The sequence below is a fragment of the Lemur catta genome, chromosome 2 (assembly GCF_020740605.2).
Source record: "Lemur catta isolate mLemCat1 chromosome 2, mLemCat1.pri, whole genome shotgun sequence".
Taxonomy (NCBI): domain Eukaryota; kingdom Metazoa; phylum Chordata; class Mammalia; order Primates; family Lemuridae; genus Lemur; species Lemur catta.
Window position 1 is genome coordinate 136,154,898 of NC_059129.1, and position 26,043 is coordinate 136,180,940.

Consider the following 26,043-nt stretch of genomic DNA (forward strand, 5'->3'; position numbering starts at 1 on the left):
CAAAACCATATCTTATAAGAAAGAGCTGAAGGATGCTAATTTTTAACTTGTAAAAGAGACTATTCAGTTAATTTCAAATATATGAAGTATAAGAGTAATGAGTTATCATTTATTAAGCAACTACTATCTCATTGTACATCTCATTTAATCCTGATAATAGACATAGGAGGTCAGTATTACTCATCCTTTTTTCTAACTAATGAGAAAATTGTCACTGAGTAAGGTAAAGTAACATATCCAAACTCAAACAGCTAAAAAGTTACAAATGTGATTAACAAAATACTTTAACTTCAAGGCCAGGACTTATCATACTGTCTATTTATCTTTTACATGAAGTAAGTTCAGCTGCTTCTATGGGTCCTCAAGGGACTGAATGAATGACAGACAGATTTCAGCTCAATGTAAGCAAATTGATTCGTTAGTTCGTGGGAGAGTATGTTTTAAGGTATTTTTGTTAGTCTCTAGGAAATCTCTGTTACATTTTATTGCTGAAATTATACCCTTTAATGTAAAAGGATAAAAATAATACTGAACATTGGAAAAATAACCTATGATTAGTACAATTTACCTATGAGTTATCTGTTTTCAAGACAAATGCCTAAAAATAATATTGGAATTAAATGTTCCTTCTAAGCTTCCTCTTTGCTCCCCAAAAGTGTAGTTAACATTCTACAACCAACTGGGGATATGTATTTTCAATGTTTATGGTTAAAAGATATATATATGTACAATACATACCGGAAAAGAAATGAGAATTACTTCAGAATTATTGTTAACTTCACCAAAAGATACCTCATTCCTGTTATATTTACAAATTTATTTCTAAAACAGAAGCACTTGTGGACTTAGATGTGAGGTATAAAATTTAAAAATGTATCAATGTTCCTCAAGGACCTTGTTGTAGGCCACTCCAATTCCACACATCTATGTGGCTCCTCCTGGAATTTCTCCACTTGAAAACAAACTGAAATAATGCAAATTTTATTTGGTTTTAACAGTCTTCTCCTCAGAAGCGTGTGTCTATCTAGGAAGTCTAGAGATAAAAAGTATAAAAATTCCAAACAGATATATGAAATTTAAGATGTGGCGGGATCAACATTATCTTCAGTTGACTTTACTGAATGCCACAACCTACTGATTTCTGTGGTTTTGTGCCTCTTCCCCACTAGGACAAAATCAGATGCGAACAGAGCTTCTACTCTACAAGAGATTGGGGAAAATGGGGAACAGGTTTTCTCCACAAAAGTTTATTTGTTTCTCATTTCTTTTTCAGAAAAATAAAAAGGATCACTCTTGTTTCAGACAGGTTTGTAGGTCTGGAAATTTGAAAAACATGATTGTCTTTTCTCCGATGTGAGCAACTGAGGTAGGAAGAACCACAAAAGAGGATTGTGTGTGCCCTACCCCCAAATAATCGCAGTAGGCAGTAGGGGTTAGGGGTGTAGGGGTTGCATTAAGCCAATGCCTTTCCGGTCAGATTGCAAAGAGTGAAGGGCGCTGGAAAAATGAAATGATGTTAGCCCCCTTTCTTGTTTTTTACTGCTGCCCAAACTCTGTCTCTCTCCCCACCCCTCCTTTGCAACTTCCTCAGATGTGCTTGCACGGAAGAGCGCTCCTCCTTAGATGTGTTGGCACAGGAGAGTGCCCAGTGAGGAGCCCGACTCCGTGGATCGCTTTGCGCAAAATCCGCCCCTTCTCTCTCCTCCTCCCTCCCAGCCTCGGATCCCGCAGGCCCTGTCCCCCCGCCCCTCCCGCAGCGGTGCGGGGTTGGGGATGCGCCTCTGTGTACTACTGAGAGGGGAGGGGGCTCCAAGCAGAGGATCATGTCAGCCGCTCGGCTCGGTCCCTCCGCCTGACGCTGCCCTCGGGCTCTCCGGGGTTGGTCTCTGCCAGAAGTAGCAGGAGCCGCGGCGGTGGCGAGAGGAAGCGGCCGGGGCGCGCGGAGCCAAAAAGCCCCGGTGCTCCCCGTTCCCTCCCAGCGTGGTCACCAGCCGGCCGTCAGCACCATGGACAGCAGCACCGTCCCCACGACCGCCGGCAACTGCACTGATCCCTTCGCGCCCTCGAGTTGCTCCCCAGCACCCGGCCCCGGTTCCTGGGTCAACACGTCCCGCTGGGATAGCAACGTGTCCGACCCGTGCGGTCCGAACCGCACCGGGCTGGGCGGGGGCGACAGCCTGTGTCCTCCGACCGGCAGTCCTTCTATGATCACGGCCATCACCATCATGTCCCTCTACTCCATCGTGTGCGTGGTGGGGCTCTTTGGAAACTTCCTGGTCATGTATGTGATCATCAGGTAAGAAAAGCGCCAGGGCTCCGAGCGGAGAGTTCAGCAGCTAAAGGGGGTTCAAAGGGACACCTGAGCCCCGGGGCTGTGTTTGGCGGGAGGATGGGGGGGGCGGTAAACAGGGGAGACTGTGGCAGCAACCCCCCCCTCCCCCGACAGAGTGATTGCTGTTCATGTGCGAAATCTACTTTTCTATTTATTTCCTCCATGGATAAAGAAAGAACCCACATTTTCTGGAACAGAGACGTTGCTTTGGTAAAGGCCATAAAGGTCTGGCAAAAAAGGGGGGGGAAAAAGGAAGGAAAGAAAAAAGATAAGCTGATAAGCTCTATCTCAGAGCTCTCCCGTATGCTGAGCCAAGAGGGCTGTTGGCAAAGTCCCACGGTCTGTCCCTCTGCAGAAGCTATGGGAACACTAGTTGTGAATAATGGGAGAGGAATTAGTTTTCCCTAATTGAGGGGCCGAGTCTTGTCAGTTGTTTTAAGACACGAGCCTTGGCAACTTTCCTACTCTTACTGGTTTAGGGGTACTTCTCTGTCCCACAGCCCCAACCCTTGTCTTTCCTTGTAGTAGCCTTTGCTGCACTCTTCCTTCCATCCTGAGGCCACACTAGTTAGAGGAAGTTTTCCTGGCATCTCTCCATGGTAACGTCACTTTGTTGTAACAAACACTATCCTAGTGTTGCCTAGACCAATTTGCAGTTTGGTAGCTGCAGATCTTCTAAGTCACAAATTGCATCTGGAAGAGGTAGGAAGATTCAGGAGATGCAGGACATAACTGTTTTTCAATGCCTCCAAAAGTCGGAGCCAACTAGGAGTGACCAAAAACATTATAATCCTGCATTAGAAACTATTATATAGGAGGTTCTAATGGGTGCTCTAAACAAAAAGAAAGTGTCTTTATCAAGTGAAAGTATTTCAAAAGAGTTTGTAGTCCACTGTTTACCCAGATGTTCCAGGTTTATTTGGCAATGAGTGTGAAAGCTTTCAATATTAATTGAGATTGATATTGATTGGGCTGGTGTTGATGTGTATGTTCAAATACTGTATGTGAATGTGGAATACTATATATTCAATTTTGTTAAACAAGATAAATACTTGAACACTTTAAAATGGCTCCTAATTTGAGTTTTTCTTCCCACCAGGGGTTATATGTATGTAGAGAACATGGCATTTTCATAGCTAGTTACAATATTTGCTTCACCCATTCAGCCAGTATTGCAGGTTTCAGTGGAGCTCTTGAAACATTAAACAATCACTCTTACCATTATGATTTTATTACCAAGGTGCTGCAAATTGCTTGGAATTGATTCTTTCTACTTATATGTCTGATTTCTTTAATTAATGATTGTTAAAGAGTAAAGCTAATTTCCCTGATCTTTTGGTGAGGAATAAATAGTGTCTCTGAGAAAAGAGCACCATCTATTGAGAAAAAGGCTAACAACAGAAGGAAAAATGCAGGAAGAGAATCAACAGAAGAATTTATTTTTAAAAACATTTACTTTATGCAATTCAATAAAAAGATTCATATTAAAGATAAAAACCAAGTCTTATTCTGCAGTTATGACAATATAAAAAGCATAATTAAGGGCCTGCCTTCAAAAGGGAAAATATTTTGCTCATTTTTTCTAAAAAAAATCATAAGTTAGAATTGACTCTAGAGATTATCCATGCCAGGTGAGTAAACTGAGGCACAGAAAATATAAATTATTTCTCTAAGAACAGATCGTTCATTAGTTCAGTATCACTGAGTCTCTCTTAGCTAACAGAATTGTCTGTTTATTAGGGCAGCAAATCATGATTTCAGTTAATTACACTATTGGGCTGTCAGAGGGGGGTTACTTAGTAGTGATAATGTGGGAATAACAAATTACACCCAAATTTATGTATGGAATCCTAGAGGGAAAAAAGCACAAAACAGAAATTACCAAAGAATCTAGAAATCCTGCCACTTGAAACATAATCTTTTATTCCCTTTATTGCTTCTCCTTGGTATTTTCCTTCCTCATATTTCTCCCCTTTAGTTTATGCTCTTCTATAAAGTGAGAACCACTAAAGAAGCAACTGGCTGTGGAATAAGCAGATTGGTCTTATTCCAGTGTTTAAGGGGTATCTGGTTGGGTGAGGTTGTTTTAAAAGCATTACCTTTGACCTGTTCTTGACCTGGAGAAAGATGGTAACATTGTGTCTCACTGAGAACATGATATTATGCTTTATTCTCTGTACTGAAAGCTCTGACAAAATGCAGTACTATTTGAAAGGTCACCTCAAACACCCACCTGTAGCTGGGTGAGTGTTTAATTCCAAGGTCAGATAACCTTCTTGGAATGTGGTTGTGAAACAGAAAAATAGGCAGTTCAGTAACAGATGAAATGACAGGGAAAGCATCTGGGGATTGAAGAAAGCATGTCTTAGAGCTGAGAATATACAATTGACTGTCTCCAGGCTGTGGTGTTTTAACTATAAAATGATCAGTTCAAGGATATTATTGTCCCTGCTAAAAGGGTGGATATAATGCTGCATCTGTTAAAAGTATTGAGGAGAAATGCTCACTTCCTTACAATATTTAAAATTCAACAAATACTACTGAATATCATGCAGTTACGGTTCTCTTCAGGTAATACTTATTAGAATGTTTTAGTACACTGAGTGAATCATAAGGCTCAGATGACTATGGCAACAACAACAACAAAAATAACTACAAATGCAGATGCCATGATTAATTCTTTTCTATTCTGTGTCTTCTAACACCACCATCATCATCCCTTCATCAACATCATTAAACAGTATAACAAGTGGGATTCTTATGCAGTGCTGCTCTAAGGAATATAAGGGAGGAAAAGTGATGCTGTTAGATCATCTAAAGATTTAAAATCCATATGTTAAATGATAGAAACGTTATCAGTAACCATCACCTGAAAGTTCTTTTGGTTTTAAAGAAAAAAAAATGCTTGCAGAATAATAATATTATAAAAATTACCACAAAGATTTTTGAAAATATAATGATAAAAATGTTTTTTAAAGTAGCAATTGTTCAAAATGGTATAATAGTACATTATTGTCAAGAATTTTTTTTAAAAAAATCAAAATAATACACAAAGTTACAGTCACCAGAGATGTTTCACTGATCAAAAATATTTGACCGAAGTATAGAATTAACCATACTGCAAAATCTAATATAGTCCCAGATGTGTTTATTTTGTGAGTTTTTTCCCAAAAAGATTTGTTCATGTAGCTATGAACATGGTATATACAGATACTCAGATACTGTGGAAAAAGTGGAGGGCTAGAAACTCTTGAGATCTCTGTAGGCTGTGTAATCCATCCTCCCAGTAAAGTTCCAGTGAATAGTCCCAAGTAATAGTGCTTTTGTTTTTAAGATTATTTCTTAATTTGGTTAGATAAATTCTCAATATGACTAGTTATCAGAGAAGAGCATTTAAATCAATGCAAGATGTTATTGTCATTTCTTTTCCTAAAATATATTTCTGATTTTAAAAAAATCCTATGAGCTTGTGCTTGTTCTATATAATTACTACTGGATTCAATTTTAAGTTATAAAGAGATCAGTCATACTTGATTGGAGCAGAAGTATTGATACAAATTTTTAAACTTAATTCATACTTAAGTTGTGAGAAATTAAGGAATAATAATGTTTTTATCTAGTTTAAGGATATATGCATGTGTGTTTACACACATGTGTGTATATGAGTATATGCATGCATACATATATATATTTGAATTAATTTGAATGCACATGTCACTAAATATGGTCACTAGTAATTTTCATAAAATAAAAAGATAATTTATTTAGAAAACTTAAATATTAATAAAGTATGCTTTCTTTTTTTAAAATCCACAAAATATCCTAAATAGAAGATGGGTTTAAAGGGGGAAAAAAACTCCAAAATAAAATTTTGTCCCTAACATATTGGTTTACACCAAAAAATACCAACTTAATTGTATGCCCTTCATTTAGTAATGGAGAGCTTCCGGTATGTATTACAATCTGAACTCCAACTGCTATTTCCCATATAGGTGCTAAGTCTGTAGAGAACACCTCTTCCTCTATGTCTCCTGAATGCACCAAATTGCTTTTACTTTCTTTGGTTATAAGCTGCATCTTTGTCATTTGCATGGAGTTATCAATTACTGAGTTTCCTATATTCTTCTCTCTTTTCTTCCTGGAAAGAATGAACTATCTTATATTTTATAAAATATTTCCAACATAAACATGTATAATTATATAACAATTCTTTTTAAAAATATGTAATTTTAATAACTTATACGTATACTTCCATATATATGGAAGACAGATGGATGAATAGATAGTTAGATAGACATCTGAAATAGCTGAAGTCTCCTCTCTGCTCTCGTTACCCTCTCTCCCCTGATACTGCCACTATAGTGAATTTGGTGGTGATTATTCATGTGCATATTTTTAAACTTTTACTACCTATGTGTTCTTCCACAAAAAACTAGTTTTTTATATGTTCTTATAACTTTTTATCATCTATATCATATTACACATTTAAGTTTATACACATGATTTCACTATTTACCCCAAGTTGCTCTAGTTTCAGCAGGTCAGTGATAGAAACTAGATGTCAAACAAAACAAACATGAAAACAAACTAACAGACATTCTGGCCATTAACTCTCCAGAGTACTTTTAACTGATCTGATTAAGAAAAATATGTACTAAAAATTATTTGTAAAGATTTCTTTGCAAGTGTTTTCCCAAGCTATCTAATATTTTCATTAATACTTTAATATTTGGAAAAATTATTTTGCTATTGCTGCAAAAAATAAATCTCTTAATAAATTTAAACAAGGCATAATCTCTCTACTTCTAAAAAGGAAATAAAAATAATTGGTCTCTGACTATGTCAAAATGTATTCAAATGATAGCTACTGACAATATTTAAGATTTTCAACAGCTTTTAGGACCCCTTCCTTGTGCATAAAAGTTGAAAATATTTCTTCTAGGATTCTATTTAAGGTAGTAGTTGAAATAGAATTTTTAAAGTCAGCAGGAAAAAAAACTCATTTTGATAAATAACATAAAACAACATGACATTTTAAAGTATACTAGTGATAAATACCAAAACTAAATGTTGTGTGAAATTTTAAAATATGAGAATTCAAGTCTTCAATCCTCACAAAGTTTAATGTAAATTTAACTGAAATAAGACTTTGTGACAACAATCTTCAAACTTGTTTTTAGATGTAGACACTTATTTCAAGAACGTGGAAGCCAAGACATAAAAAACAGATCAAACAAGAGCTGTCCAGGCTTAATCATGTGTTGTGGCCCAAAAGCACTGTTCAGCTTACACACCTAACCCACTTTCCATCCCTGTCCCCAAGGCACCTTCATGGAATGTCTGGGGCTCCCTGAGGCAACATTTGAAAACAATGGCTTTCATATTGTTTCAGACCATTCGTATAGCCCACCTCACTTTCTACCTCAGCCTTTGCTATGGCAGTGAGCATCGCCCAGATAAAATCTGGTAACACTTCACCTTAGCTGCATCTATATCACTTGCCTTCTGCCCTGGGGCTTCTTTACTGGAGTCACTGCCTTCCAGAGAAACCAGCCCAGCACTCACATCAGCACTACTGGACCTGAAGTCCAAGGAAGTTAACACCTTGACCAGGAACAACCCTTGACGGGGGATATGGAAGCCTGGGGACAGATGGTTCCCTTGCTCCCCTCTCTCCTCAGGCACAAGATTCTGAGTCACCAACTATGAGGCACATCCAAAGGTACCACCCACATTGTGGCCATCTCAAAAATATGTCTTATTTTGGGTTTTCTTCTTCCCTGTTTCACTCTTCCTAGCTCCCCACGTCTATCCCCTGCAACCACTTATCAAAATGATTCACCTGCACACAAGTCCTTATCTCAGACTCTGCTAAACATCATTTCTGTTATTTTGTAACTGGTTACTGTATGTTAGCACAGTAAAATCTGCTTAAGAAACAGAGCTCTTACAGACCCATTGATACAGATTTTTCTCAACAATTAAAAATTCTTAAGAAAAATTCTAATAGGTAGCCACGACTGGAACTACCAAGAGAGCTCATAAGCTAAGCTTTCCCTTCCATTTGTGTTTCTGTTTCAGGATTCAGGAAAGGCTTCAGTAAGTTTTGCTGAGTGGAGAGGGAGTGGGCAACAGTCATGTATAGTGTTCAGTTTACTTCTTCTTGAGCACAGGGTGATGGAAGCATTATGGTCTGTGATATGTAAAGGAATTAAAATCTCCTGGGCCTTCTGAGAAATTATCTGAAGCTGCAAAAAAAAAAAAAAAACCCTACCACTCCCTTCCCCATTTATTTCAAATTGTATAATAACTTTAAGAGTATCTTGTGATAATTAAGCTCAAGAAAATTTCAGGATCCTCAAAAGTGAATTAAAACATCAGGTACAAGAAACATGATATGCAAGAAGCATCATATGGTGAGCTTGCCAAGCACCTCCCTTCCTTATCCATCCTTTCTTGCTTTAGACAACCTTTTCTCCTTCCCCACCAGTTGATCAGGCCGAAGGTCCTTGAATCAAAATATAAATTCAGAAAGGAAGAATAGCATGGAAGGAAAACTTTGCCTAGGCTCAGGACCCCACGTGTCAATTGTGGCTCAACGTGAAAGCACTCTGTGCCTCACTCTCCTTATCTGTGAAATGTGAGAATTGGACTAAAAATCTTAAGGTCCCTTCTAGTACTAAGATATACTATGGCAACTTTGATGACTGTTAAGCACATGTTTTTTTCAGCTATACTATCTGGAGGAAAAGAGTAATCATCTACAAAACTAAATAATCTTGGTTCCAATTCCATCACAGCCCTTTGGATTCTACATAAGCTCAAATGGGTGCTGTCAGAAAGGAGGAGGCTCAGGGAGAGAGAGCGCTGAACTGCCAGGTGTCCTGTTGGAGACGCTAAGTGAAAGTGAAAGTAGCAGTCAAGACTTTATTCACATACTTCCACAGTATAAGCAAGAAGTTAAACAGAAAAAGGTGCACTCCTGCAATGTTCCATTTTTTCCCCACAGAAGCCACCAAGTGTAAAATTAGAATTAGAAAAATTAGAATTTTTCTTAAGACTTTTTAATTGTTAAGAAAAGCCTATATCAATAGGTCTGTAAGAGCTCAATTTACTGTGCTAACATATAGTAACCAATTACAAACGTGAGGGTTACATGTTTCAGCACAGATGCAGGAATGTGAGAGGGAATAGAGGTCATCTTCTTACTGCACAGGGAGCCCCAAACAAAAGGCCCTGCTGTTTTGTGGACCTGCCTGCCTGGGGGAGGGATGAGGAAAAACTAGGAGTGGGAAAGCACTGAGTCAGAGTGGAGAAAAGTGTCTTCAAGGACTCCTGACAAGGAGGTCTCAGCAAAGGCTCCTTGGGAGGATCTTGCCAAATGCTCCTCAGTAAGGAGGCCGCCTTAGGGGTTAGGAATGCAGGTAAGCATGAGAGTATGATTGGAAAAGGTGGGAAGGGACATCTCTCTCTCTCTCTCTGTTTCATTCCCTATTTAATTAAGAGATTGCTTTAATAGCTGCCTTCACATATTAGTTATATTCTGAATGTTGTATTCTAAAACTGATGCAGAGAGAGAGTGGTTCCACCAAATCAAATCAAATGAACCTTTTAAACCAGTAGACAGGAACCTCACACATGATGGGATCTGTCATGGGTTCTAATGAGAGAGAGAGATCAGTGTATTCTGAATATAAGTTTCTGTCCAGTCAAGAATATTGTCAAGTACAGTTTTTTGTTTTAATTCAACCACATGTTCACTTACGCATTGTATATAAGTAGACATTCAGGCTACTGTAACAGAATGCCATAGACTGGGTGGCTTACAACAGGAATTGTTTCTCACAATTCTGGAGGCTGGGAAGTCCGTGATCAAGGCACCAGCAGATCCTGTGTCTGGTGAGAGCCCACTTCCTGGTTAATAGCTATCATATCACTGTGTCCTCATAAGACAAAAAGGGCAAGGGGGAGCTCTCTAGGGCATCATTCATAAGGGCACTAATCACATTTATGAGGGCTCTGCCCTCATGACCTAATCACTTCCCAAAGGCCCCACTCCAAATACCATCACATTGGAGACTAGGTTTCATATACAAATTTGGGGAGAACATGTTCAGTCTATAGCAGTAGGTGTCTTAAAGCTGCCGTCCCCAACTCCTGGGCTGCAGATCAGTACCAGTTTGCGACCAGTTAGGAACTAGGCCACATAGCAGGAGGTAAACGGCAGGCAAGCCAGCGAAGCTTCATCTGTATTTACAGCTGCTCCCCATTGCTCACATCACCACATAAGCTCTGCCTTCTGTCAGATCAGCTGCCGTATTAGATTCTCATAGTCACTCGAACCCTACTGTAAACTGAGCGTGTGAGGGACCTAGGTTGCATGCTCCTTATGAGACTCTAATGCCCAATGATCTGAGGTGGAGCTGAGGCAGTGATGCTAGCTCTGGGGAGTGGCTGGGAATATGGATCATCATTAGCAGAGAGGCTTGACTGCACAATAAATGTAATGTGTTTGAATCATTCAGAAACCACCCCCCCACCCCAGTCCATGGAAAAATTGTCTTCCATGAAACGGATCCTTGGTGCCAAAAAGGTGGCAGATCACTGTCCTAAAGTGATTCAAATAGTAACCATTCATATTTACTAAAAAATATTAGTGTAATTTAAATTAAATTTTAAATAAATTGAGCCCACATGATTCACTCACTATCTTCCAATATGCTTTATGTTTATCTCTTGTACAAGTCTCAACTTAAATCCAGTCTTCTTTAAATTCCCCCAAAAATTACTCCTATGACCAATTGCCCTGCAGTGAACTCAAAATATATGTCACTATTGTGAAAAATCTGTGCATTTTCTCACGGTCTTACAAAATGTCACTTGATAATCCTTGCAGCTTTGAACTCTATCTTTTTGTGTTTAGGTAAGAAATTCAATATTCAAAGTTGACCAACAGAACTATACATCTTTAAACTACTGTGTAATTCAAAGTTTTTAGCAATTCAAATTTACCTCAAGTTACTCAGGTGTAAAATCTAACTCAGCTAATTGCCTCAGTTTATTGCTTTATTCATGCCTATTTGGCCTTTATCACTTGAATCATGAAAAGTGATCTGTGACATAGATTGGTATTAGCAAATCGTAAATTCAAATACATACATACATACATACATGTCTATATATGTATGGATAGGGAATAGATTGTTACTCTTAGAAATTCAGAAGGTAGAATTTAAAGAAGTCAAAAAATTAAAAGTTAATAATTTTCATTATTCATGGAAGTTATGGTTTATAAAATCACTGTGACTACGGTCACTCACTGAATTAGTGAGTACTGAAGCTTTGCTTCTAGGGGAAATACGGGACTAAGTTCCTATGAGCCCCTGGTTGCAACATTTTCATCAAGGAATCAATACATAACCTTGATTTATATGTGTTTCTGTTTAAAGGTACCTTATTTAATATATAGTTGATTCATTAACATTAAACCCACAGTTAACAGAAAGCTTCTCTAACTCAAGTCCTTTCTCCATCGGGCACATCACAACCTTCTCAGCTTAGGGGCACTAGACAGTACTTCAGCACTATTCATGGAGCCATTTTTAATAGTGAAATCACAAGCAAAAAATACAGAACTGTGAGAAACGAGGCCATAAACAGACTGTAGAAAGGACACTTTTTCACAGTACATGCTAAAACAAGATGGCAGAGCATTGCCTTGTTTGGCTTCACCTGGGAACTCGTACACAGAGCAACTCAAATTTTAAGTGATATCTCATTGTGGTTTTGATTTGCATTTCCCTGATAATTAGAGATGTTGAGCATTTTTTCATATATTTGTTAGCCATTAATCTGTCTTCCTTTGAAAAGTTTCTGTTCATGTCCTTTGTCCACTTTTTGATAGGGTTGTTTGATCTTTTCTTGCTGATATTCCTGAGTTCTATATAGATTCTAGTTATCAGCTCTTTATCATATGTGTAACATGTGAATATTTTCTCATGTGTATACAATGCCCTTCAAGGAAATATTTTAAAAACACAACCAAAGAATAAAATCAGAAGGCTATGTCCCATATTAACTATGGCAGCAAGTTCATGACATGAAGACAAGTTCTATGTCTTTGTTATCATCTATTATAATCAGATGGACTAGTTTGAAAATGAAATGGATTCTCATATCATTCATTCATCAGTCACCAGATACCCAAGCACATCACACAAACTAAAAACATACATAGCATATTTTATTTTGTATGTGGAAATAAAATTCTCAAAACTAAATTGATTGCCTTATATTTCTAAAAATAGAAGTTTAAATAAAATTGGGACTATGCAACATACATGTGTGAATGTCAGGGTCATACTTACCATTTAGGATTTGGTTTAGATTGTCTTAAGTCTTATGCTTTTATGTTTAGTAAAGCTCTAAAATACAGAAAGAAAACTTTTAGGTAATAAATAGTAACTACACTATAGCTATAAAATTACAACAATTACCTGATACTTATGCTTAGCAAACTGTGGAGCAATTTTTAAGCCACAGAATTCTTATTCTAGTTTTTAATAAGAAGCTGAAAATGGCTCTCTGCCTACAATTTAGTGGTGAGAATGCACAAATAAACTAGGGATTCGATATGGAACATAAAAATCTATTTGATACCAAAACACTTTTGTTGGCCAATGTAAAGTTTAGATTTAAATGATTCTGAGATAAGAATCGCATCACATTTTATTCCATTTAGATGCACATATAACTCATACCCATTGGATAAAGGGGGTCACCTTGCTCAGTCTTTCCTGCAAAGGCCTAGAAAGTAAATATTTTATGTTTTAGCCACCAAATGAGCTCTATCACAGCTACTCAAGTCTGTCACTGTGGCCCAGCAGCAGTCATAGACAACAGATAAATGAATAGACATGACTGCATTCCAGTAAAACTTTGTGTGGACACTGAAATTCGAATTTCCATATAGTTTTAATGTCTCAGAATATCATTTTCCTTATTGTTTTTGTTTTTTAATCAACCATTTAAAAATGTAAAACCATTCTTAGCCAGCAAGCCATAGACAGAAGCGGTGGGCTGGATTTGGCCCACAAGTTGTCGTGTGCCAAACTCTGGTATACAGCATCCTAAATAAAATATATATTCTTGCAGTGGTCATGAAATAAGAAAATATCCCTTCTTTGTAAAATTTGATTACATGTTGTTTAATAGATGAAGACAAAGTAGTTTGTTAACATAACCTAATACCAACTTGAAGTATTTATCAACATCAGAAAATTGCAATACAAATATGAAGCTAACACAAACCAGAACAGTTGCCATAGTTTGTTATGACAGAGGATATTGCATTTCTGCAACCGATGTTGAACTTGGGTTATAATAATGACACATGCAGGATTGTCTCCATTTCACTCCAGGCCCCCATCTCTAACCCTCAACTCTTCATTTGGCCCAAACAATCAGCAATGTTCATTACCACCCTTAGCCAGTGATTAAGGAGTAGTGCTTAGAAAATAGCATTTCTGAAGAATTTTCCTCATTTGGATATACTTTGTGGTTATCTTAAATCACTGCAATTTTCTAGGCTTTCTCACAGTATTTTCATCTTCAATCATTTGGAAGCTTTCAGAAAAATTGAAACTGTCATCTGCAAATTCATATTAACTTTTTGGCAAATATAAAATCTGTCCTCAAAGGCACCTCTGCCTGCACCCCCTGTGTGCACCCAGACAGTGAATGGCAGCTTCATTTCACTCAACCTCTCTTTATGCCATTTCAAACTTAAAAGCTCATTGCTTTGATATTTTTTTCCTCTTTGCTCTGACTTACATAATTGCTCATTTTAAAAAAAAAAAAAAAACTTGTTTTCTGCAGTTCTCAAAGGTTGCTTTGAAAAATATTATAGTTTAGTCTTTAGAATTCAGACTGCTTAGCTGGTTAAGAAGGAGCACTAGGGTAGGCTAAGATGTTTTTAGGATGTTTGTAATCCCTCGTCTTTTGTCCATGGTTTTGTTCAATGGTTTCCTTAAGACTCACTGATATCTGCCTCCTACCTGACTCCACATCTTGAATTCAGTACCCATTCATCCATGCCTAAATGATTTTCCTCTGATCACTCGTGCTCAGAGAAAACTCTCACATGTACAGGAATTCTTTAGATTAGCCAGATGGCCATCAGGCAAAAGTTTGCAAGGAGAGCTAAGTTGAAGGAGAGTTTCAACTGGGTAATATATAGTCCAACTGAAAAATTCTATCATTTCCAGAATCTCTTAAGTGAAAATTGGTTCTACATTCTAGCAAGAAATCCAGACAAGATAAAATGAATAGTAAAATTTGAGTTTCTTTCCAATTAACTCATGGAACATCGGAGATGTTACATAAACCCTTGCAACACACTTAAACATGTAGAAGGAGAGGCCTCCCAGATCTTCCAGCCCAGTGGTTCTCAATCCTGGTTGCACACTGACATCACCTGGGAAGCTTAAAAAATGGAAGCCCACCTAATGCTAATTAAATCAGAATCTCTGGGGGAGCTCCTGGGCACAGGTAGATGTAAAAGTTCCCCTGGTGAGTCTACTGTGCAGTCAAGATTGAGAGGCACAGGTGTGGTTCAACATATGACTGAGAAAACTGAGTCCTGTTCGTCAAAGAGATTTAAAGATCTGCCTATATGTTTTACTTCTCTGAACTTTAAGAGGCTGTTTATAGAACAAGTGGCAAAATTAAATTGCCTTCCAGAAAAGCGAAAGCTCAGGATGTTTTGAAAATTTCCCTAAATTTGACCAATCAGCTCTCTTAAGAGTAGGTATAGTGGAGTGAATAGAGTAGTTAAACCTCAAATGAGAAAATGTGTTTGAATCTCTACCCCTTACTAATGACTATACAAGTCACCTGACCTACCTGAATCTCGTTAGTTAACCCTTAATACAGGAATAATAGACATGTTCAATCTCACAATTCAATCTCTTTGGTTTTAGGTCCAAATTAGATATGTGAAAATGTGTGGTAAACTCTAAAGTGCTAAATAAAGCTAAAGAGTTTTCTTATTTGCTCCCAATTTATCTTCCTCCCACTGAACTCAATGACATCTACATGCAGCATATCAACACTCACCCAGTACTTTTGCATTCTCCTAGCTCAGCTATATTATACATTATAATATTTCCAATTACAACTTTTCATTTTAGAATCACAATCTCTGCAGAAGCTTGTGAAGTTAGGCATGGCCTGGGTTACACTGTTGGTTGTCTTTCTTCTCTTCATTCCTATCAACCCATTCCCACTGCTCTGGGTCATTTCAAAACCATTTTCTTGGTGACCATGATGATACGAAGAGAATTCTAAGGACAGATAACTGCAACTTATTTAGTTCCCTATTGATAAATCTTTTTATACTGTCTAATAAACTCAGTGGGTAAAAACTGCGAAACAATTATGGTTTGGCCAAAATAGCTATTTTTGTTACTTAAATCTTTCACATTTAAATTGGTGTTGCAGTCAAAGAGTCTAAAGTGGAATCTAAGTCTAAATGCTGACTACATGTGATGAAACTCCTTGTTACTCACCAGCATTGTTCATTTGAATCAGAAGAAATAATTTATAACAATAGCATGCTCTGAACACTAGCTTTGGGAATTCAGGTATTTGTAATTTCATTCCCTTGAAGAGTCATCCTGACCCCTGTTGAATCTGACCCTCTAATCACAGGAAAATTGGTGAAAAGATGGAGCTCTTCATGAAGGGGTGCATTAATGACAATTCAGTGAGTCCTTGTGTCTAACACCTTTGTAATGGATTTTTCCAGGACTTGCAATGCAATGGTTGCCAACTTCCTAAATCAGGGCAGCAAACTTGATAAATAAAGCAAGCACAGGATGTAGTAGAGAATAACATCCTTGAGGTTTACAGTGCCCCTGAGAACTCAGACTGTTCCAAGTACAGAAGCTGTGGGAACAAGGAGATCAATGAAAGGGAATGCCTTCTTTGTTGCCGAACATTTTTTCACTGAAACACTGGGTTCAGTGCCAGTGAGAGGTTGAGCTTTTTGTGGGGGAGTATTAAATGTTAATTGAAAAATGTTGCCAGAAGTAAAACCTGAATATTAGAACCTGATTGTGCCTGCCAAGAAGAACAAGGGGGAATTATTATCAAGATTATAATTTCATACTTATTCAGCTCTCATCATCTCTGGAAAGGAAACCACATGGATTGAATAGAAATAAATATGAGCATGCTTCTGCTAATGTTCATGATCCAAGGTCACTAAAATAAATGGTCCTGTTAAAAGCAGACCCAGACCGTGCTGAGGTCCTTCAAGTAGTCTTTCCTTCTGATGACAAAAGGAAGCTTTTTCAACTTCTTTATAAAATAAACAAAACACATATCTAAGGGCTAAAGATAATGTCTTAAAATTTTATAGGACTTTAAATTTTTCCATATATTGAGTAATTTGAATCTTACAAAATCTTTGTGAATATAGATGGAAGAAATTATTAACCAGACTAATTTTTAAAAAATTAAACATATTTACTATTTATTGATCAATATGTATCATATAAAGCACGCTCTTAGGAGCTCCAGACATCAGTGAGCAAAATAGACACAGTCCTACCTTTTTTCTAAAGGTACAGTGTAGTGGATAAGAAAATTAAGCCATTTCACCAGTTAATATATGCCAAAAATAGGACTATAATTACTAACCTTGTTTTCTTTCAATCATACTGTCTGAAAACCACTGCTCTCAAGGTTTACTTCAATTCGTTACTATAGTTCATCTTCCTCCATCATTAAGCCCATCAATGGGTAACTCCTGACTTAAGTTTGTTAAAGGTATACTTTATGTCTTAGCGACAGGATAGAGAAAAATGAGCAGAGAAGGCCACGGTTAATTTTCATAAAAGAATGAAAGAAAATACTATCAACCATAATTAACAAGTATTTTTCTCAAAATAGATATTGAAAACATTTTGCAAATATTAAGGATATTGCCATAGAACAGTAGAAACTTGAATGACTGGAATTCATAGAAATAAAATCTCAAGAATCATTCCTTTCAGACATCCGTTAGCATGTCACTGTATTAAAACAATGACCAGTCTACTTATGAATAACACCCTGTCACATGAACACAGGCAGAAGAAAGATCAAGCTGGAAGTCAGACCTGAAACTTCTGATTTTTAAAAATTATCAGTTTTATGGAATTTAGAGTTAAGTATCAAAGGAGAAATTGATGCCATCTTTTAAAAAAGGATCACTATTCTGAACAAAGGAGAAATTGCCTGCATCTAAACAAATATATCACATTCCACAAAAGACAATGCTACATTAGTCAATGCCACAAAGCATAACTTAAAACACATAAACCACAGCAATGACCATTCCACAAGAGTATTATTCTCTCAGCAATTTAGAACTCAAAATAATAGCATATGAATGAAGAAATTAACATACCCTATACACACCATTGCTTTTAAGCACCTTTTAAAATATATTTTACATATTTTAAAATATATGTTTTCTGCTTTATCAAAAAATTATTCTAACCCTAGAATAAAGATTAAAACCTTGCTTTGGTATAGCTGCCATGTTTTATCCACACAGTTGTTTGAATTTAAGTTGATATTAAAAGCATAATATATTGGTCAGCATTCTAGATGAAATGGATGAAATCCTACAATTTACCAAACAAAAACATTTTTAGAAAGATAATTGGTCAAGAAGCCCTTTGAAAATAGTTGTGTTTTTAGAATACTCCTAAGTCAGGATGCATCAATTATCTTTAGCACACATGAAAAACATCTAGAAACAATGTTAGTACAATCAAAAGTAACACTTTGGTAAATATAAACACTTAACTCGGGCCCATATTCTAAAGACAAATAAACATTAACAAAGCCAGAACATGTGGTCCCCAGCAATGTGTCTTGGAGAATAGTATCAGCCTCATTAAATGTGAAATCCATGATAAGCAGCAGCATCATCATCATTATCGCTAACATTTACTGAAAGTTGCTACATGTCAGACTCCATACTAACAATCTTTAAATACACTACTTCATTTTATAAAATTTTCGTTCTTACACCAACTATTTAAGGAAAGTATTAATATTGTTCAACTTTCACAGATGGGGAGAAAATAATTCAGAAAATTTAAGTAATAATACCAAATTTGTCCGGCTAATACATGATGAAATTAAGATTTGAATCAAGAGCTCTATTATCTTGAAACTTAAGCTCTTAAAAACTTAAAAAAAAAAAAACTGTTACATTCAATTTTAGTGAGGAGAGATTTTCAAACCAGTTACCCAGGGTTCATGTGGAGGGCTGGCAGGTATATTATTATAGATTTTATATCTTACTTCCCAGAAAGTTCCCTAATTGGCAACCCGTTCATGGGTTTTCCTTTATTAATAGGCTCTTCCTCATCAACACAGGAATGAAGGAAATAAATCTGTCTCCTTGTGAGTCTAAATCTGGAGTTTTTCCTTCATACGAGGCTGGGTATTTTGAATTGACTTTTTGTCTCTGGGCTAACTGGATCTAAGTCTCTAATTGAGTCTGCCTTTCGGCCTGGAAAAATAGAATCCATAATTATCTGTGGAACTTCTAATTACAAAAGCTCAGTTTTGATGTATAGGTGCTGTCATACTCTATGCCCAACAGCATCATTACTTGGGGTGATCAGGAGTTGCTAATAATAACTGATTAAGAGACACACACTGTGCCAGGCTCAGTGCAGAAAGCTATAGATCTAGTCAAGCTTTCTGGATAAATTTTTCAGCCAAGCCCCGTGACATTTTCATATTTCCATTTACATAAGTGATCCCTTTTTCTCCATTTTTTCAAGAAAGGAAATTTCCAGTTTGGAGAATGTAAGCTCCTTGAGGACAGAGAGTATCTGCCTTTTTCTTTTCACTTTTGTATCCCAGAACTCAACAGAGTAACAAATAGTAATGGGACATAGGTTAGCTGAAATATTTCAGTACACTGAATTGATTATAATTTTATGTTTATGCTACATTTATTTCAGCCCTTTGTGTTTCAGTGCTCAATTTCTGGTTTTTGAAAGTAACAATTTTAGATCATCATTCTTCTAGAAGTTAATGGTTGAAAGAAACTTGGAATTCCCAAGAGTAAAATTCTTATAAAAGACTTACCTGCTGTTTGATTTGGGAGCAAAGATATTTTCCCAGGCTATTTTCCACATTCAAGTTGAGAGGAGAACCTGAGTCTGAGGTTTCTTCCTTTTCCTTCTCCCACTTTATATACCAAGGAATCTAAATGGGAGAGGAGTTTGGAGGAGATAATGGTGATTGAGAAAAATTGAATCTGGAAGAATTCAATCTGGAGGAAGTAAGAAGACGCAATCTGGAAGAAGATCCTCTACTCAACGATCATGCTAAAGTATCCATCTAATTAAATTCAAGGAAAGGCACTTGTCTCCGTACCCTAGTGAGCAAAACACCAGATGGACAGGCTGAAGGCAAATTAGCTGGAATCCCTGCCAAGTGAAAGCAACCAGGCACATCAGCGTTACTCCAGAGAGCCTAAAAAAAGCAAACAGACACCAAAAGTTCTAGAAATCCTCGCTTCTCACTCATGACTCTTACCCATAACTCCTTCTGTGCTTTTCAAATAGCTGATGGGGTCACTTAGAAAAGTACAGACTCCTAGCCTAGTCAACTCCCATGTCAAGTTCATGCCATAGACTACTCCAGTTCGTTCCACATTCTACACCTTAGAAGCAGATTGGGGAAAAAAATGAGGTATCTGGGGAGATTCCCTGCAAATGGAATTTTGTTCAGTGCATCAATATAACAGACTGGAAACTGACAAACACTGAGAGAAGAATTCTTAATTGTCAGAATTTTTCCCCCTGAAAAAATCAGTGGATGTATGCCTCCTCGGAAGAAGGACGATGAGGTGTCAATGGCCATAATAACAACAGAACTATAGGGGTGGTATTCTTCCCTGGAAAATGGGAAGAAAGAAGCCACAAGACAACGTGTCACCAAGGAATCCAGATTCATCTTACAGATGTATCACACAAGGAGGTTATACTGGGTAACTATAGGAAAAGTCTAGCCTAGCCTAAGCACCAGCTTTTCACAAACATTTAAAAGTACAAATTTAAGTCAAGAAAAGAAAATCCTACCTCACAGAGCAGAAAATACGCTGGCAAAAAAATTTACTAATATCTCACTATCAGTAAAATGGGTAGCAAAATTTGTGAATTTAAATGAATTGAGCAGAGGTTTACATTTGTTTCTAGAAAACAGCAATAAATAGGTTAATTCTTATGGGCACATTCCATGTAATGAAACAAATTTTGAGTACCTGCTACACCCCTGCCACCTAAATGCTGGTTACGTGCTCCTCTCAACATCCCCATGCCAACCCTTCCCTGCTGTAACATCCAACATACCATTTGAAATTACCTGGTTCTGGTCTCTCATCAGACCGAAGATTCCTCCAAGGCAGGAGAGACGTGTTTCAGCTGAGCACCAGGGCCTACCACGTGCTTGGCAAAAATAAAAATAAAAGAAGGTGTTAAATAAATGTCAACTTAATGTTGACACAAAGATGATTTCATGGTAAATGAAGACAATCATGAAAATATACAGTGTTCTATGAAAATTTAAAACATTCCCATAACTCTTAAGATGCTTTCTTTAATGCATAAGGTCCAATAAAATTATCTTTAACTAGAAGTTTGAAATGTATAACTATAATAATACAAAGTTAGAGTATTAAATAAACCAGAATGTTCTCAGAGTTTGCCTGTACATGTTAACTTTATAGTGATTTGTATTTCAGTTTTATATAGCTTAGTATTCTTTAGATGTTTAAAAATGAATGTCCAATGGTATAATAAAGAAAAAATACAACTAATAATATGAAAATAAATAAAAGGGGAGAAAATTTCAAAAGTAGTAGAGGATCCTGAAAAGCAATAAAGTATTGCATTAGAGAGATATTTCACTAAAATATAAATCAAGTTCATGTTAGGAGTTTTCCTATTAAAAATACAGTTACATACTTTAATTTGTGACTAAAAATGTTGGTAGAGCCAAATGAGTCTATTCCAAGGTGGAAGACAACTCTATATTGACTTAATAACCCTTATTATACAATAAGACTAAAATTTCAGGCTTTAAAAACTAATGGAACTTATTTGCTTTGCCAAATTACTGATTTATTCTTGAATCATATTTCCTCCTAACAAATGTTATTGAAATCTCCACAGGGGAGGGAAAATACCTCACAAAAAATCTCTCTGTCTGAAAATACTTGGAAAAAAATCTGAATAAATTGCTTTCTGTTTCCTAGAAAAATCACACATCAGCATGATGGTTAAATTATAAAGGATTGTATAATTCTTGGATGGAAAACAGTTACCGTAAATACACAATTTGACATAAATCAAGGTCTACAGGCACTAATTGCATTACTTTTATTTTTTCTTCAATTGGTCCTAAAAGATTTTGGAAAGCTACTGTTGCAGGAATTAGTTAAATGCCAAAATATTTAGATATCAGCAGGTCCTATGGCACACTAAAATAAAAAAGATAAACAGGGAATGCTGATCAACAGGTTTGGCAAATGGAATTTGAAAGTAAATCTTCAGGAATTTTAATTAAATCTCTCTTTTGCAAGACTTAGGAGCAATGAGCACATTCTTATTTCAATTTCAGCTTCCTACACAGTACCCTGATATATAATTCTCTCTAATGTGTTGTGCTATTATTAAATAATGCAAATGGTTACATCTCCAGGAAACACACCAAAACCACAAATAAAACAAATCTTAATTATCCAGATATTTTGTTTGCATAGCAACAAACACCAAGTTATGTCAAATGCACCATGTTAAACATTTTTGTCTGTGACAATTGTTCTAGACCTTAGTCCTCTTTTCTCTAAAATAAGGACAATAGTCATAGTTGTCATCGCTACTACTAAGATTTTCGTGAGCATCAGTTTGCACAAATGTATGTAGTAGAGTTCATAAACCTTATTGTACTTTGTAAAACCGATTATCATACAGATAGCTTATATTTCGTGGTGTATATTTGGCAGAAGTATGTTGTAGTAGTAAAGAATATCTTTATTAAAAAATAGGTGTGGATTTAAATTCTGCCTCTGACATTTTTTTACTCTAATTCATATTTTTATTTTGGTAAAATACACACAACATAAAATTTTCATCTTAACTGTTTTAAGTATACGATTCAGTGATCCTAAGTACATTTGTATCATTGGGCAATCATCACCACCATCCATCTCCAGAACTCATTTCATCTTGCAAAACTGAAACTCCATACTCATTAAACAATAAGGCCCCATTCTTCTCTCCCCCAAGCTCCTGGAAATCACGGAGTCATATAGTATTTACCTTCTAGTAACTGGTTTATTTCACTGAATGTCCTCAAAGTTCATCCATGTGGTACCATATGTCAGAATTTCCTTCCTTTTAAGGGCTGGATAATATTCTATTTTATGTATGTACCACATTTTGTTTATCCATTCCTCTGTTAATGGACTTGGGTTACTTCCATGTTTTAGCAATTATGAATAAGGCTGTTACAAACTTGGGTATACAAATATTTCTTGGAGACCCTGTTTTCAATTCCTTTGAGTGGATATCCAGAAAGGCAATTGCTAGACCATATGGTAATTCTATTTTTAATTTTTTGAGGAACCGCCATACTGTTTCCCATGGTGATATGCCATTTTACATTCTCACAGTAATGCCCAAGGGTTCCACATATCCTCACCAACACTTATTATTTTCTCTTTTATTTGATAGTAGTCAACCTAGTGGGTGTGAGGTGGTATCTCACTGTGGTTTTGATTTTCATTTCTCTAATGATTAGTGATGCTGAGAATCTTTCTGTAAGTTTATTGTCCATTGATATATCTTTTTGGATAAAAGACTATTCAAGTCTTTTATTTATGTTTTGATTGGGCTCTTTTTCATTGTTGAGTTTTAGGAGTTCTCTATAGGTTCTGATCAGATATATGATTTGTAAAAATTTTTTCTCATTCTTTAGATTGCCTTTTCACTATGTTGATAGTGTCCTTTGGTGTGTGAAAGCTTTTAATTTTTATGAAATCCAATTTGTCTATTTTTGCTTTTGTTGCCTGTGTCTTTAGTGTCACATCCAAGAAATCATTGTCAAATCCAATGTTGTAAAGTTTTTTCCCTGTTTTCTCTAAAAGTTTTGTAGTTTTAGCTTTTATATTTAGGTCTTTGATCAATTTTGAGTTAATATCTGCATATCATGTTAAGTAAGGGTTCATTCTCATTCTTTTGCATATGAATATCTAGGTTTCCCAGCACCATTTGTTGAAAATACTATTCTTTCTCCATTGAATGGTCTTGGAACCATTTCAACCCTTGTTGAAAATCATTAGCCACATAGGCAAGGGTTTATTTCTGGACTCTCTATTCTATTCTGGTGGTCTATATGTCTGTCTTCATGTCAGTACCATATTGTTTTGATTACTATAGCTTTGAATTAAGTTTGAAATCAGGCGATGTGAGTCTTTAAGGTTTGTTCTTTTTAAAGATTATTTTGGCTATTCCGGTTCCCTTCAGATGCTATATGAATTTTAGAATGGATTTTTCTATTTCAGCAAAAACTTCATTGGGATTAAAATAAAGATTGCTTTGAATCTATAGATCACCATGGGTAGGACTGACATCTTAACAATACTATATCTCTAATCCATAAACATGGGATGTCTTTCCATTCATTAATGTCTTTTTTAATTTCCTTCAGCAATGTTTTGTAGTTTTCATTGTACGAGTCATTCACCTCCTTGGTTAAGTTAATTCCTAAGTGTTTTATTCTTTTTGATGTGCTATTGTAAATGGAACTCTTTGCCTAATTTCCTTTTTAGATTGTTTGTTGTGAGTATGCACAACAGAAACCCAATAGATTTTACATTGGCTTTGTATCCTCATACTTTGTTGAATTCACTTATTAGTTCTAGCAGGTTTGTTTTGTGAATCTTTAGGGTTTTCTACATAGAAGATTATACAAACTGAATTATACCATCCCCCAAAAAAAGATTATATCATCTTCTATGTAGAAGAGATCATTTTACTTCTTCCTTTCCAATTTGAATGCATTTTATTTCTTTCTCTTGTCTATTTTCTCTGGCTAGGATTTCTGTACCATGCTGAATAGAAATGGGGAAAGTAGATGTTGTTGCCTTGTTCCTGATATAAGAGGAAAAGCTTTCAGCGTTTTGCCGTTGAATATGATGGTTGCTGTGGGTTTTCATATATGGATTTTAATATTTTCAGGTAGTTTCTTCTATTCCTATTGTATTGAGTGTTTTATCATGAAAGGAAGTTGAATTTTGTCAAATGCTTTTTCTGCATCGAATGAGATTAGTGTGAGTTTTTAATACTTCATTCTGTTAATGTGGTGTGTTACACTGATTGATTTGTATATGTTGAATCATTCTTGCACTCTAGAAATAAATCCCTCTTAATCATGTGTATAATTCTTTTAATATTCTGAAGAATTCAGTTTGATAGTATTTTGTTAAAGATTTTGCATCAGTTTTTATATGGAATATTTTTTCTGTAGTTTTCTTTGCTTGTAGTGTCTTTGCCTGGCTTTCATGAAGCGTTCTCGTCTCATCAATATTTTGAAAAACTTCGAGAAGGATTGGTGTTAGTTCCTGTTTAAATGAAGCCATCAGGACCAGGGCTTTTCTTTATTGGCATACTTTTGTTACTGATTCAATCCCCTACTATTTATAGATCTATTCAGATTTCCTGTTTCTTTGTGATTTAGTCTTTGGTGGGTGCTATGAACTGAATTATGCCATCCCCCCAGAAAATGCATATGTTGAAACCTTAACTCCCCATGTGATTGTATTTGGAGATAGAACCTTTAGAATATAATTAAGGTTAAATGAGGTCATTAGGATGGGGCCCTAATCCAATGGTATTTAGTAACCTTATAAGAAGAGATTGGCTATAAGTACCTCATAGACTTGGCATGAGGATTAAATGATTTAACATTTGTAAAGCACTCTTAATAGTACCTGACACATAAGCATGTGTTAAATATTTGTTAAATAAAGAAGCAAATTGGAAATCTTGAAAATAATCATAATTTTTGGCATTCAAAATTTTATGAGTGAGCTGAAAAGTAGAATGAAGGAAGACAAAGAATATATTAATACGCTGGAAAAATATAGTAGATGGGATAGAAATGGAGGGTATAATGAAACAAATAAGATACCAGCAGGATTGACACTGAAAAGCTAATATTTATCTATTAAAAGTACAGTAGGGAGAGAATGGAAGAGAGGTACTATTTGAAGAACAATAGCCCCAAATTTCCTGTAACTAAAGAAAGCAGTGAAGCTTTGAACTAGAGGGCACTCTGAGTGTCAAGTACAATAAATCTTTTTAAAAAATTCTCACTACATTTTAATGAAATTCAAGAACACAAAAAAGAGATAAGATTGCAAGTACTACAAGAGAAGGGAAATGATATTTTATAAGAGTATAGAATAAGAGTTCTCATCAATATGACTGAAGTAAAGAAGACAACGAATGGACTAATATTTTCAGAGTGAACAACTTCTCTGAATGCCAAGCCAAACTAGCTATTCGAGATGTTACATCTTCAACATATGCTAGAAACATGTTATTTAAAGATATGGAAGTAAATAGTAA

General features: G+C 36.0%; 1 protein-coding gene across 3 annotated transcripts in view; it reads left to right on the plus strand.

The window, feature by feature from the left end:
• Nucleotides 1-1,704: 1,704 nt before the first annotated feature.
• Nucleotides 1,705-26,043, plus strand: part of OPRM1 (opioid receptor mu 1) — a 47,690-nt gene continuing 23,351 nt past the window's right edge. For all 3 annotated transcript variants that reach the window (XM_045544610.1, XM_045544609.1, XM_045544608.1), the window contains exon 1: nucleotides 1,705-2,296. In XM_045544610.1, the coding sequence (XP_045400566.1) occupies nucleotides 2,007-2,296 (290 nt within the window). In that variant the 5' untranslated portion in view covers nucleotides 1,705-2,006. The remainder of the gene's footprint in view (nucleotides 2,297-26,043) is intronic.